We start from the raw sequence: 16,429 nt of genomic DNA, 5'->3' as shown, positions 1-16,429 counted from the left end.
ATTAAGGGGAGTAATGCTTTTGCTTTCTCATACCAGCTTGCAGTGCTGTGGATTTTAACACCAGAAGAAAATGGTGTAGGAAAATGATATTTTCTATGAAGCGCAATAAAAAAATCAGTGTGCCACTTGTATGCTAGTGAACAACTTTATTGCATCAGTCTCTCTTCTCAGTGCCTTGACTTCTGCTTAACACTGGATTTTTTTGAAACTGTGTTCTGATACATTTGAAAATTGATACTAGTATGGCCAGGTGTGATGTAGTTAGGAAGAGTCTTTCTTACACTTGGAGAATACAAGATAAGTGATGAATAATTTTTTTCTGGTTGCCCAAAATTTTTCTGATAGGATCTGAACTAAAGGCTTGCAGGTTATAGAAGCCCAGATGATTTGGGACTGGCTTCACAAAATGTGTTCTATATCACCACAGTTGAGATTAGCTGAATTTCTTGCTTCTCTGTTTCTTAGGGTGGCTTAAAGGTTGGGATTTTGTTTGTTTGTTTTTCCTTGGTTTTGTCTGGGTTTTGTTGTTGGGGGTTTTTTTGTGTGTTTGGTTGGGGTTTTTTTTAGGTATTCCCTTTATTTGCATTTCAAGGCTTCAAACGTAATTATTTTCCTTTCTGCAAGACTGCTGAGGTGGATATATTTATAGGTAGTCCTTATGTCCATGTCTGTGCTGTAATTTTTAATTAGATAGGCAGCAAGAACATTGACTAAATAATCTCCTAATGTATTTTAAATAATTAAAAGAAACAAAAAAATGCCATACTTGTCCATTGTTCTTCTAAAATGTATTTCTTCCCATAGGGCTTGCAAGTTGCAGATCAGCTTTGACTTTTGTCTGTCTTACTTCTCTAGTAGTTAAAATAGAAATGAAATATGACAGATAAAAGTTTCTGTGATAGTGAGGAAAATTGAACAAGGTAACTTTAAGTTATTATTTTATGTAGTATATAGAGGCCATAGAGGTGGCCAGGTGGTTGTTTTGGCATGTGCCAGATTCTGAAAGAATTGGGAACATTTCAATCCAGAGAAAGGAGTGTCTTTTTTTTGGTTTTGGGGTTGTTGGTTTTTTTTTTTTTGTTAAATGGAAAGTGCATGACCCCTTTCTTCTGTAAAAAGGTCTTGTATTCTGCTAGCAAGTGACTGCAAACCTTTTATCAATTATTGTTTGGGCTGCTACTTTTATGAAGGAAGCTGGAAGCTATAAAAATACTCTGAATTCACATCCAGCATGTAATAAAAATATACCTTATATTCTGTTACTTACAGATGGTGCTTGTGGATCTAGTCCTGAGCCTCCTGTCTCACTTCTCAGTACCATACAAGCAGTGTTGTCCTTAGTTACCATACAACATACTTGTGCTTTCTTACAGTAGCTTGCAGTGACTCTTATTTTCAATCATATCTTGCTAATGAAGGTAATGTCCTGTTCAAATCTGTTCTTGTAGATACGGTTGCTAAAACAAGATCTCTGCAATCCATTATGCTGTCTTTTTATTTCATAGTTCTGCATCTTCTCTCATCTTTCTTCTCCTTTTGTCCTTAGGCTTTCCAAGACTCTTACCTGAATTCTTAGCTTGTTTGCTTTGTCAGTGGACAAGCAATTTCTTTTTATGCTTAGCACATTAAATGGAATGTGCACATTTTCTTGATGTTGTGTTTCTGTCTGTGGAGAAGTTTCCTTTCTCTGGAGTTTTGATTAGTCACTAGTCCTTTTGATTGAGGTTTATTGTTGCTGACTAAATTTAGTAACTGGAGCATGTTGAGCTTCTATTTATGGTTACTAAAATCAAGAAATCTATATGCTGGCTTGACAAAATACATTTTTGCTGGGTGAGGCTTTTTCAAGGGTTGTTTCCTGTTGGTGGAGTCTAACTGTTAATTACAAAGAGGCATTGGAATTGTTCTCTGTGGGACACTTAGGGCAAATCACTGCTTGTGTCATTGCTCATTGTAGACTGGCAGTTGTACAAGAACCGGGGCAGACAGAAGGGAACTAAGTTACCTCTTGCTCTTTCCTCATGCTATGAGCCAGCTGCGATGTTCCTGCTGGAAAGGGAAAATCTAAGTTGTTGCTGAAAGTAAATGATTGCTGCCTGCTGTATGAACAGTTGTTGTTTAATCGGCATGGATTTATTTAAGTAGCAAGAGAGTTTTCAAAGGTGACTGCTTCTTGCTCCCTGGCTGCTGGGAAATAACCCTTCAAGAACAGTTCTGTGCCTGGTTGCTCCTTGGTGTTACTCCTCATGAAGGCTGGTTCCTGCATTGCAAATGATGCTTTTAATTTTTTTGTTGTTATCACTCTGTGCATGGATGCGATTGCATTTTTCACCTGATTCCAGAGTGCCTGCTTTAGGTTAAATGAGGCACTAGTCTGTGATGTTTTCAGCTACCTGCCTGGAAGTTTGGGGGGTTTCTGCATTTGTTTATTCATATTCCTGCCCCCAGCCCCGGAGCTTCAAAGTAATCTAGAGCTTATTAAAGGCATTTGATACTTAAATATTTTTAGATGTAGGCATATTCTGCAGCTATAGCAATCCATCAATTCTGGCTTTTAACTACAGGATCCTCTTAAACAAATTTTGATTAACAAAAGAGGAGTAAGAGGAGCTAGAGCTTACTCTAACTTAAGTGGCTAGTGACTGTCACCAAAAAGGGGAGGAAGGAGACAAACTACTGCAAGTACCACAGAAAATTTTTAATACTTTCTTCTGGAACTCTCTGGTAGTTGTTAGGCTCTGCTTTGACCTTGCATATGTTTTAAATTAAGTATCTATTAAGTAAATGTTGGAAGGACATGTTATCTTTAGTACTTTCTGTTCTGTGGATGAAAAAGCTTAAGCCTTTTGCTGTACATAATTTTAGTGTGTAACTACAGAGTTCTGGAAATTAAAAATGGAAACAGATCCCAAGCTGAAAATTGTACTGTAAATGGAAACTTTCAGGAAAAATTGTGAGTTGGCTGCTTACTGTAAGAACTCCAGTACTTTGGGGAAATCCGATTTCCCTTTCCAAAGAGAGATAGTCTGGAACTGTCAGAAGCTCCTGATTTCACAGATTACAGACTCTGGTGGCTTTTATAGATTGAGAGGAATGATTCTTTCTGTGAATTTTGTGCTCTGGTGGAAGGCTTGAGCATGTCTGAGAGAGTGCAGATTGGGACCTGTAGTCGTATGCCATTAGTCCAATGAAATTATTTTGAGCTAAGCTAAACTACGAATGTGTGCAGGTCTAGATAGTACTATTGCCTCTGCTGTCTCTTCAACAGTTGCTCTTATTTTCAAGCAAGATAGCTATTCTATCTGTGATTCTTCTGCTTGGTGTGAACTACGTTGGATGAGGGAAGGCTTTCACTGAAGTTCCAATGGTCATAAAAAAAGAAGTTTGTTCTTATAAATTAAAGGGATGTTCAGGCACTGCCTGTCCTGTTTTGCTCAGGATCATCAATGTGGTTTTGTCCTATTCTGGTTGAAAGCTCTCATTTTCTTAGTATGAAAAGAACAAAGGGCAGTTTTCTGTGGCAAATCTGACCATACCGAGCTTATGTGTATGTGAGGGTAATGGAGATGAAATTCAGGTGGCTAAGAGATTCTGCCCACCTCTACAGTAAAACCACAAAGGGATAATTTCAGCACGTGGAATTTTTTCTCACCCTGCTAAGAACCAGTTTTCCCCATTGTAGAATGGGCACATATACCTTTTGGTCTCTGGAGCGAGTGATTCTGCTTGTGATATACATACCCTCAGAGAACAAGAAAAGCTCATACTTGGATATGCAGTCTCAGCAGAGGAACATATCTGTAGGAGGCAGTGCAGTGAGCTTGTGTGCTGTTTTGTTTACCCAGAGCAAAGGTGGATTTAAATTAAAACCAGCAAGCTTGTATTCTCCTGCTTAAATTCATTGTAGAACATCAACCTATGGCGTTCCATCTTGCCAGAACGAATGTTAGTCGTGTTTGTACAGAGATGGTTTTCTTATAAAAATGTACTTTGAAGGGAGCAAAGATTATGAGAACTGAAGTCAGATACTCAAACTGATTTAGCTTTTATTTATTTCCCTCTTCCTGTAGGCTACAGTTCAGCAGTAGTCATTTATCATGGAATGAAATTGTGGTTGCCACCATGGGGTTGGGGTTAAAGTAGAGGAGACATTGGAGGAGAGGAATGAACATAAATTTATAAGATATTGCTTGCATAAATAACAGAAAACATTAGTATTTATACCCTCTGATAGCACAGTTACCTAGGATAATACATATAGTAGTGCTACAGTATGGACATGGCTGCCATTCCACTCGCTATACGTAGCTGACTTGTTCTTCTGTTTTATCTACTTCATTCTCTGTGAGCAGCAATGTATCCAACAGAATGGCCGATGATCCTTGGATGGGTGAGCTCCTCAGCCTCATTGGACTCTGGTACATAATGGGGTTAATCCCATTTCTCATCCCATGCATGACAAAGAGCTTGGAATTTTCTGCCACAGAGCTTCTGAAAGAGATCCTGCCAGAGCACTTCCGAAGGGCCTTGATAGGCTTTGCGGTCCGATAGTTGCAAGTGATATACCTGCTGAAAGCCTCCCTAAATGTTTTGTTGAAGAGTGTATAGACAAGAGGGTTCACTCCTGAGGATACATATCCTATCCAAACAAATATGTCCATAAGCTTTTGAAAAACCTCCTTGTTGCAGGAGTTGCACAGAACTGAACTTATGTTTGTTATGAAGAATGGGCACCACATCAACAAGAAAAGAAAAAATACAATCCCCAGAACTTTTGATGCCCTTTGTTCGTTGGTTATCGTTTGCATGGACTTCCTCCCAATCGTAGATGTTCTGCAGGTAGGCATGTCATTGGACAGAGTCTTGTCCTTTCTGCAGCCATTTAGCATGGCCACCTTTTCTGGTGAGGAGGCAGGGGTTGTCTCACGCTGAAATACTGTGGACACTGTTGACCAAGTGAACCGCTGAGGTGGCTTGTTGATCAAGTAGGCCTTCTTGCGTAGCACTTGAATTGTCAGAAAATAAGTGACTATCATGATAGCAAGGGGAATGAAGAATGCAGCCACTGATCCGTACAGAATGAAGTCATGAAAACGATCAGGCATCAGGACACACGTGATGTTTGTAGAGTTGCCATTTCCATCTTCAATGCCTCTGATAGGGATCGGAATAGCAATGCCTACAGGAGAAAAAACCAAGTACTTCAGCCTATGGTAATTGCTTGCAATCCCTTTTTTTGGGGCCTGAAGCCTCAGAGTCTCTAAACACCAGTAGTTCCTGAGCTCTGGAGTAGGCACAGGGTAATGGAGAGAATGTAAATTGTTGGTGAGCATCATGTGGGTAATTGGGCAAATAGTACTTCGTGAGACTTGCCAAGCTCAGCTTTAACAGAGTGTGCTTTCTAAGGAGATTTGGGTCTAACCCTTAGTGATTGAGGAAGCAGTATAAAGTTGCCAACTTATGAAGTGTAAAATACATAAATTGCTTTGACTTTAGCTGTTAGAATTACTATGGCTTTTCCTCCAGTGAAATGTGTTTCCCTAATGCCATCTACTTCCCACCCCCACCCCCCCAAGGTAACTTCTGCACTTTTTGAAGCATGGTTCTGTAAAGACATAAAACTTGTCTTTCCCTCTTATCTTAACCACATTGAATGACTGGAAACAGCTGATTTTTTTCACCCTGCTTGACTCTCTCATGTATACAAGTAGTTAAATAAATGCCAGAATTATACAGTGTGTGTTTGAGATGGATTTGTTGTTTAAAGTCTCTTGCATATTTAAGAGTGTTTAAATGAGGCTAGCTAGCTCTGTAATTCACCACTCATTTAAAAAAAAAAAAGTTAGCAGTCTTGTCTTTTAAATGATTTTTTTTATAACCACTAAATTATGGTCAGCACTTCATTTGCCAGCAGTCTGACATTACAATAAAAACAACAGGTTCCTTGCTGACTGGTGAAGGTTGTTTCCTGATACCACTTCATGAGATCTGTATTCCTCTGCTACTCTGCTTACTGAAGTTGACGGAAGGCAGCAAGAGCAAAATGGTTTACACTAGAGCCACTTGATACCTTTCTTGATAAGAGGCACACCTTCAGATACAACAAACATTTTAAATAGGATTGAACCAAATTAACCTTTGATTTGGAGAACCCTGGCTCAGCAGCAGAGTAGTTTTGTGTTAGACAAAGTACTGATTCATAACAATAAATCAGGCATTAAAAGGTCAACTTGTGTCTTGTCATGTGAACAGTTTCCTCTTTTTTGTGATAAAATAGAGATAGCATCTTTTCTCTTATCATCACAGCTCTTCCAGAATATTTTTTTTCAAGTTGGAATTTTTGTGTTTAGGCATGTACGGCACCTAAGAAGGTGGGTGTACCCATTCTCCTGTGCATCCTCGGCCTTAATAATCCAGAAAAATTTTGTTGTTTCTCTTGCACACAGAGCATACTGCACGATGCCCATGGCTGCCTGCAGTGTGCATTGTTATTTGAATTAACTGTTTTCACCTCCTTAGCTCATTTAACAGATTTATTTTTTAAGCATTATAAAGAGTTGAGATGCCATATGCAGATCTCAGAGGTACTAATATCATAAAAGTTTGTACATTGGCATCCTTTATATAAACTGTTCAGTGTTCGTTTGTGGGTTTGTTTAGGTTTGTTGGGTTTTTTTTGCTTAGAAGTTAGCTTTTCTATATGCTATATTGCCAGTGCGTCTGTCTTCAGTGTGAATGTTACCAGCCACTCTTATCTTTTGATCTTTGATGTAAGTAACCAACCTTTTTTTACTTTTTTCATGGGACAATTGTAAGGCACAGATTTTAGCAGCATCTGTTCAAGGCTTAAAATTGTGTCTGGGACAGCATATACTACCACAGGAACATGGAATCTCGCTTTCCCAGGAGACATGCTATGCATGCAGGTATTATCTTCTGATTTTTGGACTTTTAGGACCATGAAGAACAGTGATGATTATCCCTGCTCAATCCTTGCCCTTTCCGGTAAGCCTGACAAGGAGCAGTGGTTCAAGCAGATTTTTATGACATTGCTGTGTATGATCCAAGAGGTGGACTTAGGCCAGCCCAGGTTTTAGGGTCTACTAATCAATAGTACTTGGCCAAATTATCCATTTGCCCAGCTTTCACCTACTGTTTTGGACATGAAAAGCTTCTTGGATTTCTTTCCCAGTCTCCGAGTCTCACATACCTATTGAAATGAGCCAAACCACGATGATTTTGATGATTGTTGTAGCCCATGAATTGTACTGACTAGCCTGGATTGGCTTTTTAATCGCAATGTAGCGGTCTAGTGAGATGGCACAGAGGTGCATGATGGAAGCTGTGGAAAAGAGGACGTCAAGAAACAGCCAGATAGGACACAAGGCAGTTGGAAGAGGCCAGGTGTTATCTGAAAGAGAACAGAAAACTCATTAGAATCTAAGCTTTTTGAGGGTTTGCAGTGTTTGAGAAGTTCATAATACTACAGGAACCGAGCTTTGCCACTGCCTCAGCTGGATTCTGTCTTACTTCTTAGTTAGCTCCCAACTGGCATGGTTGCTGCTATCATGTTGATCAAGCTGTTTGTGTATTGTAAGCCTTTGCCTGTCGTCTTGTCCTTTTTAGATCTTAAGTTCTTTGTGGCAAGGACTCTGGATAAATTTTTTTAAAAAAATGGGCCATGACTGTACTTGGTCCTTGTGCCCTGCTGTTAAATGACTATTTTCAGCTATGTCTCCTTGATAGTCCTATGATTCAAGGTTGTATTAAAGGGAGGAGATAATGGATTATAACCAATGTATTAGTCATTGCAGAACCACAGTTGAATCTTAGTGGTGATCTTGAAGAATCTATTTCACACAGTTTTAAAATTAGTTTTACTGTGTCACTTGACCAGATACAGTTGAGCACTAACGTGGCAAAGCAGGGCTTTTCTGTTTCACTAATCATTTTATAAAAAATTGAAGGACTTTCATGTGCATCTTTTGTTTGCTTGCTTGTTTGTTTGTTTGTTTCAAGAGTGATGGGTTGGATTTTAAGTCTGGCATCCTCTTTCTTATTGTAGTTATCTGTCTTTAATGTTAATCTTTAAAGAACACAGGGTCTGTCAACTGCATTGTGCCCAAGAGAAAGGTTTTGTAGGGTTCAACTTTCCAAAAGACTAATTTTCAAGAGCTGGCTCTCCCCTATCAGTATTTACAATACCAAACCAAATTAAATTCAGTGAAACCATGATTATTTTTTTCTTATCTGCTTTACTTTCACCCACAAGTAGTTTGTATTCTAACCTGGTGCTAGCTTAGTGTTGCGTGTCTATAAGTTAGTTCTGTAGTACTAGGGAAGAATGTGTGAACATAAATGTTTTTTTTCTATTTCTAATGGTAGAAGTTGATCTACTAAATATATTCTCCTTCCGTATAAAATTCAGCTGTACTCAATCAGTAGGCACATTAATAGTATTGCCAAAGAAGTCAGTTCTTCACTGAATGATGATTAAGGAAAAAAAAATAGACATTTCTAACAAATCAGATTGGTTTTAATCTCCTTGCTCTGAATAAATAGATCTGTGTGGTGAGAATGCCAAAGGAGCTGGACTACTGTAATGCCCAGCCTTATCAATGTGGTAGTGTTGCAGTAGTTTGAGATTAAAACATTTTTTCGTAACGTGACTGATAGATGGAAACGATAATGGTTCTGCCTTGACTTGAATTATAAAATCCAGCGGATGGAAAATTTTATTAAGTCAGACATAGCACGTACTTGTCTGCACTCTTACCTGTGTTGGGTAACCTCGCCTGTTAAACGAAGAGATCAGATGGATGGAGCCCTGAACCTTACATCACCCATCCCCAAAGCAGTGGACTCAAGGTGAGGATGATGTAGGCAGTGAGGCATAAGGGAGGGAACTGGTGTACTTTCAAATAGTTAACCAGTAAATTTTAGTGTCTAGCTGCATATTTCTTAAAATAGATACCATGGTTGAAATTACACTTCAAAAAATTATTCTGTCAGGCAGGTATGGGAAAGTTGTAATTAGTATATTATGAAATGCTTACTTATATTTAATTTTTCTATCTATGCTTTCAGCTGGCAGTAAGGTATGGTGCCTTTCTGAAGAAAAAAAAGAAAAAAACCAAAATGTCCTGTGGCTCATGTAACCAGATGTTAAAAAAAAAAAAGAGGAAGGGGGGGGATATGCAGTTAAAAGAAATAATTTGATGGGCTTTACATGTTTTTGCTCACTCCAGAAAAATAAGGCGACTGCTTTTGACTCTGTGGTGAAGGATTAGTTCAGATAAAATGTAAACAATGGAAAGTGTATTCTACATCTCAAAGGATGGCAGAGCTGGATTTCAAGTGAACAGCTAATACTTCTGTTGGAGAGTACTTAACATGCTGCTCCCTGGATTATAACTGCTGTACTTTCTGGAGAATTGCAATGTGATAAATTCTGTCCTTTTGTAGTTAATTTACTCTTTGCAGAAGAAAACCCTCAAATATTTTGCAACAAAAAGCTCTTTTCCTTCTTTTAAATACAGATGCATTTAAACAGCTATCTGATGCAAAGCAACCTTGTATGTTTATGAGTTCTAAGAGTGGAACTGAACAGAGAAAGCTTTGTCCTGTCTTTATTTTTGTCTTGTTTTGAACTGGGTGCAGAAGGCAGTAAGTTATCACATTCATTATTATAGCTTTATGTACTATTATATTTGTGTGTGTGAGATGATGTTTTTTATCCAAACAAAATCAGAGTAGGCTTTAAATGCAGTAGTTGCTAAGAATTGAAGAATACAATAATTATTTAAACAAAATAAAGATTGTAAAACTGATACTGTGAAGTCAAGAAGGGTCACGTAGTTGTCTATGATTCATACTGTGGTGTATTTTGCTTTTACTTATCTTGATTTGTTGGTTACACCTGTGTTAGAAGATCTGTGCCTAGTGTTTGAAGGACTGCTCTGGGCTAAGATTTTCTGCTTTCCTGATGGTGGTGGTGGTGGTGTGTATTGCTGTTGGCCTGTTCTGTTAGTTTGGAAGTAGGGAAAAGATGGAATATTAATTTCCCCTCAGGTCTCAGAAAGCATCTCTGACCCTTGAATATGACAGGGACCTGCTTGTTCGTTGTCCTGCTGTATAATTCAGAATGAAGGTAAAATGGGTATGTCCTGCCAAACAGTGATAGAAAGCCATTAGCAGGTCTGATTCTCCTAATATAGATCCACACCGCTGGAGCAGACCAGAGCTTTTACTGGGCTGACTGAGGTTGTCTACCTCCTTTTTCCTTGGGAGTTATATGCTGATTAAACAAGGAAGTGGATTGGATTTTTAAATTTTTTTTTTTTTTTTTTTTAATGCCTGGGTTACATGACAAATGTGCCTGCCTGAAAACTTGTCTGGTTTCTCCAACCGTCAGGTGGTATAAGATAAAAAGATATTCCTCCTTCCTACAAACCTTGCCATGAATCCTCCCAGCACTGCAGCAGTGCTGCTGTTGTAGATTATTTTCCTTATTTTGGGTCAATACAAGATAAAATATATGTTTTAAGATTTGTCTTGAACTTTGAGAGAACTAAGATGAGCTTTTACCACAACTGTCTACCCTTGATTTAATCTTTATTTAAGAAAAGCTTTATTTGTAAATGCGTAATCGTTGAAGTGTAGTGTAGAAGAGCTGCTCTTGGTATAAGTGAAAAGGTTTTTTGAAAGCTTGGGAGAAAGCACTGCTTCTGTACATGTATAAGCATGATTAAGAGAGATCTTTAAATAGACTTGGAAACAATTTTTTCTTCTGCTTTAAGGGCCGCTGAAATGTGTTGCACGTAAAGGATTTTGTTGCTGTTAGATAATGATGCTTTTACTGAGATGGAAATTGGATATTTTTAAGCACTAGCTGTCTTAAGCCTAGGCTTCAATCTTCAAATTGGTGTGCGTATGTCTAGCCTGCATGTGAGGCGTTCACCCTCATGTCAGCATTCAGCTTTGTGGACTGCATAGGCCTGGTGTTTCCAAGCTGCTGACTTGCTGTTTCACCCCATGGCTGCCTGCCTTTAATTCTGTGCTACAATTATAGCTTCAACAGTAGTTGCTCACTGTCATGTAGCTTTTTGAATTTAGCCAAAATATTTTTTTTATTAGAGTTGCTTTGTGGGGAATTAACTTTTGTTGTCTTACTTATCTTTAGATTTGAGATTTTGGAAAGTAGCCCTCAGTTAAAGCAGCTTTCTCTGGTAGTTTGCACAAGCAAGAAGGGAAGATTTGCTGTGGTTCGTCAGCAGTAATGGGAGGAAGATTAAGATGGCAATTGCTTGTGATAGAATTTTAAAATAATGGTTTGCAGCTTAGGTTGATCAGCATTACCTTCTGATTTTTAAGTGGATGAATATCAGGAATAGAGAATCTTTTTTAAAGGTGGTACATGCATTGTCTCCAGTCCACCAAGTCGTGGACAACAGGCTTCTTCCTCCTGCAGGCTTTGCAAATGAGAGGATCTCTCAAGTTTATTTGCTGATTTCACTATATGATGAATAGGAACATTTTTGCTTTCCTTCAGTAGTTCTCAGTGTTAGAAATTTGGATAACTCTTTCAAAAGCTAGATTTCAGAGAATGCAATTATTTCCTAACATGCTCCCCTTGTTTTTTGGAGGAAGTGAGAAGAATTTAACAAGCAACAAAAGCAATGAGCTGTTTGTATATCCTGACAATCACACTCCTAAATTAAAATTACAGTGTATATTTGTACTAGAGTACATTTTGGTCACTCTGCTGAGTATAAATAATCTGCTGCACACAGCATTACACCTGCAAGTGAGTTACAGATTAATTAATTATTTTTTAAAAGGGGCAGCTCTTTATTACAGAGACAGTCTATTTGTGAAGATTTTTCTGTAAGAGTACAATCAGGGCATGGAGCCAGTATCTGTAGTAGGTTTTGAATTTGAAAGCTCTGTGACACATTAGTTTTTACAGTCAGGATCATTTAATGCGGCTGCCCCTTAGTTCACAGCTTTTTCCCTCAAATATTCTCCACATAATTAGGTATCAGTCACAAATCGGAAGCATAATATTTGTATTCTGTGTCTGGAAGCTGCACCCAGCTATTTCATTATTATGGAAACATTCCTGTGTGGAAGTGCCAGGAGGCTGGATTTAATTGGCACCCTGGCTATCAATGCCTATGTTGAAGTAGTTTTCTGCCTAATGTAGCTTCAAGATTTAGACTTGTTATGTATTTAAATATCTGCTTTAGCCTCATTCCTCATGTTTTGCTCATGCTTTGAGCTTCTATAAACACCTCAGCATCTTCTCCCAGTCGGGGAAGAGGCAAAGCAGTTTTTCTGGTTGGCTGCCAAAGAGAGACTTGGATGCAAGAAATCTCAGTTTTAACCACTGCTATGTGAAAGGCTGGTCACAGTCTTAGTTAATTTTAACTAATTTTGCTAGTCTTTTGTAGATTTCCTGCAACATGAAAGATGCTTTTCTGTGTCTTTTAAATTAAGATTCCTAGCATGCTTTAAACTGTTGTAACCAGGCTTTAGCACTGGATTAATTGAGAGATTAAGGAGCAATAGTCTCTTTATAAAGTTAAAAAGAAGAGATTTATTAGTCTAGCAAAATGAAAATAATTTTTAAAAATTGAAACAAAAAAACCTCCACCACTACCAAAAAAAACCTCCACAAAATCCAGAACTTGCCTTCCCTATGTATTGATTGCTAGTCCAATACTAGTATTTTTTTATGGTTAGTAGTTTTATTTTTATTATTATTGAGGCCTTTGGCAGGAGCTAAGGAGGAGTGTGTATCTCTGTGTAGTATCTCTCTGTAAGTATGTACGTACATATGTTTCTTGCCTGTACACACACACGCGTACATAACCAAGGTTTTTTATAAGTGACTGGCTTTTTCAAGTTAGAAATTACTGTCCTGGTAATGTACATTGATTTTTCTGTTTAGAAACTGTTGCTTGAAAAAAGACTATTTTATGATCTCAGCACTGAATTCTGACCTCCATTTCATACTCCTGTTTAGGGAGAAGCAGTCTGTAATATACAGAAATTCAGTCTCAAGGCATTTAGTGAATAAACACTTTTAGTAAAGTGATACAAGTCTTCTGCAGCAAACAAAAGCTACTGATGGCCTTTCTGAAAAAAAGTTTATGATTGTGTTTGTTTGTTGCTCAGGCAACTCTTAGAGTTCTAGCATAGGGAAAATGAACTTCTGCAGCCTTTTATTATGTGATATCTATACTTTAAAGATAATTGTGTAAATCCATAAGTTTATCGAAAAAGTTCTTGTTGATTTTTTTCCATTTGTATGATATGAAAACAGATAATTTAAAATGTATTCTTAAAGAAACTTAGGAGTAAAAGAAAGAGACTTTCCCATGGAGCTGCCTCTGATTACTTGTCAAAAGCAGTATCTGAAATAAAACTGGGCGTGAGAGACTACAAAAAAGTCATGCTTGTTCTGTAATGACTATCCAGAAAGAAAATGTCACACCCAATGTATGTCATGTAAAAAATACCTATTTTACTTTGTATGAACCAGACTAAATGATAAATCTGAGTCTCAAACATTAGGTACATGGCTTGAGGCTTCCTTGGCTTGACAGATGAGTTAATTCTTTGGGACGTTTTATGAACCTGCAGCTTTCCCCAGGGTGGGAGAAAACTGGTTTCTCTGAAAATGCTACTGGTAAAGTTTGTTGTCACTGATGGTGCCAGGGACCATCTCTGGCTGCTCATGGACTTTGGAGTCAATACTAAGGTAAAATCAGGTGCCTGACTCCTAGAAAGTTCAAAACCTCTAAAAGTGTACTGAACAGATACCTAGTCTTCATTTCACATTTTTTAAGAGAAGACTGCCTGCAGTTAGTGTAATACCCAATAGAACAGGTACCAACATTGTGCTGATGTTGTTAAAAATAATATTACACTGTACAAAATGTAATTTCCCATGTCCAGCTCCAATCTAGTATCAGTTCTAAGTCTCAGGTGATTTTTTGAATGGTTTGTTTCAAAGTAAAGAGTATCCGCAGTGGGTATGTTTCCTATAAAGGCACTAGGCTATATTAAGGTGAGAGGGAGAGAAGATTTAGCAGCGCTCATCCAGGTGATTTTTAAAATTTTAATGGTGGAAAGCAAACAGTTTTTCTGTTGGAATTAGACCTCCCCAATTGTACCCCATATGCTAGCCTGATGGAACAAACACGCTGTACTTACCAAATAATATTATGAGAAGGGCAATCGGCATCACAAACAGACCCACGAGCAAATCTGCCACCGCCAAGGACGTCAGAAAGTAGTTGGTAGCATATTGCAACTTTTTCTCCAGAGACACCGCCAGTATGACGAGAATGTTCCCCCCAACAGTGGGGATTATCACCAGGAGGATCAGTAAAGCTGCCCAACGCACTTTGTTTCCTTGTTCGTCACTTGAGGAGTCCTGCTTGGGTTCTCCTGTTACTGAGAGTGGTGACAAAGATCCATTGCCAACTCCAGACCCGTTCAAGAAATGTAAAGGATGGGACATTTTTGTGTCCAGCAGGATGTATTCAGGTGCTGTATTTTGTGCAGGAATTGAGTATGGTGTAAGAGTTCACTGTTCCTCTCTGGTCTAGGATGGTCCTGAAGAAAGGCCAGCATGGTCAGTATGGTAAACTGGTCATCAGCTGTTTTGAGGTACTGTAACCATGTCCGAGCTGGTATCCAATTTTTTTTTTTTTTCCCTCCTGTGCCTTGCTAGGCACAATTAGGTCTTAAAAATGAAAGTCCTGTCTTGTGTCCATCTCCGGCTGGTAGGGTTCAGTGGTCTGTTCTCACCTTTATAGCAAGGTTCAGGTTTCAGAAGATTATAGGAGACAATTCAAGAGCTGTGAAAAGTAAGCAGAGCATTAGCTTCCCCCTTTTTTTTTTCTTCTCCTTTCTACAGCAGTAAAAAGTGATAGATTAATTTAGATGCCAAATGGTTCCCTTTAGATACAGTATACGTAGATTTGTTCTTTCTAAGTACAAACTGATGCAAAGGCAGATGCTCACGTTGTGTATATGCAACTCCTCCTCTCCTGGGTGTCTAGTCTCCAGCAGTGTGTGCGTAGGCAGGCAGCAGTTCCCAGATTTCCCCTTATTAAGAATCCTATTTCTCCACCGAGGGTCACCCCAAAAATATCTTCAGAAATTATGTATGAGGTTTCAGTTTTAACATCCGCAGTTCCTAATTTATCAGGTGAGGGTCAGGAAGCTGTAGACAATAAAACACTAGTGACAGCCTCAAGGGGACCGTAAAGATTTATGTAACTGAGACATCTAAATTTACCCATTACTTGTGGGGTGGAGGTGGGGGGGTGTAAGTAAACCGCTTGTTTTTGTAATCTGAGCAGGGCTTTTATTAAGCACAGCCTTTTCTCTTCCCCTCTCTCTTTCTGTCTCTGGTGCTCTCGACTCTGCTGAAGAGTTAACGCTTACATTTCCCCCTTCAAGCAGAGACTAAACCAGCTGTCACGGCGTTAAGCTGAACAAATGCTCAGTTACTGAGAAGATTTGATGTGTTGCAATTTTCAGGTGAAGAAAGCCTTACCTCTTTCTCTTGCATTTTAGTAGAGTTCACTTTGCATCCAGGTAGATCCTTTGTAATTTTCTTTGTCATCACATGGTGGGTTTTAAGATAAAATTTTTCACTACTTTCCGGTAAACAAGTTGTTGATTTGGTTTTGGTTTTTATAATTTTTCTAAAGCTTGTCTCTTTGTGTGCTTTAGTTTAGCACTTATGTTTCTTCTAACACCAAGATTAAGAATTTCTATTTTGGGAAAACTGTATTTCTTACCCAGATATTTTCTCCAACTCTTGAATGGAGGAGAAGAATCATTCTTGCCACATTTAAAAAAAGGTAGAAATAAGGTCGTATACTTTTTTCCCTGTTCTTTTGCTTCCATTAATTTGACGATTTTACTTAAGTGATTAGTGGAGTCTACCTGCAGTTTTCTCTTTGTTCATTGCAAAGCCCGCAGTCTGCTGCTACCCTTGTTTGTTGATTGACTCATTCCAGTGTATCCAGCTCCAGTGCTTGAAAAGCAGGGAAGTAAATGGGTGGGGGTTTGGCTGGAAAAGAGCCAGAGAAGGTTAATTGATTCAGTGCTCCAGCGCTATAATGCACACTCCTTGTAGCTGTATCAGCATATGCAGATCCTGTAAACGACCCTTCCCGCTATAATATTGTAGCTAAATGCCTGTGTACTTGCTCTCTGGACAGAAGCACAGTTAACCCTAAAAAGTTCTGCTGCCTTGTAAACACTCCAATTATTTTTTTTTTTGCTAATTTTATAAAATATTGTCTAGCACACTATTTTAAGTGTGTGCACTGTTACTTTAAATCTTTCTTCATGCAGCTGCCTTGTATTATCATGAGTGTTCTCTTTTGTTACCTTCCAACTT

At 38.5% G+C, this 16,429-nt stretch overlaps 2 protein-coding genes across 3 annotated transcripts in view; one reads left to right on the top strand and one right to left on the bottom strand.

Moving 5' to 3' along the window:
* The window catches only part of PSMD1 (proteasome 26S subunit, non-ATPase 1), a 76,247-nt gene that overhangs the window by 24,769 nt on the left and 35,049 nt on the right, over window positions 1–16,429 (top strand). The window lies entirely within an intron of this gene.
* HTR2B (5-hydroxytryptamine receptor 2B) lies at window positions 4,029–16,192 on the bottom strand. Of its 2 annotated transcripts, none has more exons than XM_009500982.2 (4): window positions 15,037–16,192; window positions 14,221–14,870; window positions 7,211–7,411; window positions 4,029–5,179 (listed from the first exon to the last, which is right to left on the bottom strand). In XM_009500982.2, exons 2-4 carry the CDS (start codon window positions 14,528–14,530, stop codon window positions 4,299–4,301), a joined length of 1,392 nt encoding a protein of 463 aa, XP_009499277.1. In that variant the 5' UTR covers window positions 14,531–14,870; window positions 15,037–16,192; the 3' UTR covers window positions 4,029–4,298. The 2 variants fall into 2 exon arrangements, with proteins under 2 accessions (XP_009499277.1, XP_064313586.1); XM_064457516.1 differs by having other exon boundaries at window positions 15,575–16,192.

Source organism: Phalacrocorax carbo, chromosome 7, assembly GCF_963921805.1.
Source record: "Phalacrocorax carbo chromosome 7, bPhaCar2.1, whole genome shotgun sequence".
In the NCBI taxonomy this organism is placed as follows: Eukaryota; Metazoa; Chordata; class Aves; order Suliformes; family Phalacrocoracidae; genus Phalacrocorax; species Phalacrocorax carbo.
Note: the sequence above shows the minus strand (reverse complement) of the source record. Positions and strands in the feature narration are given on the sequence as shown.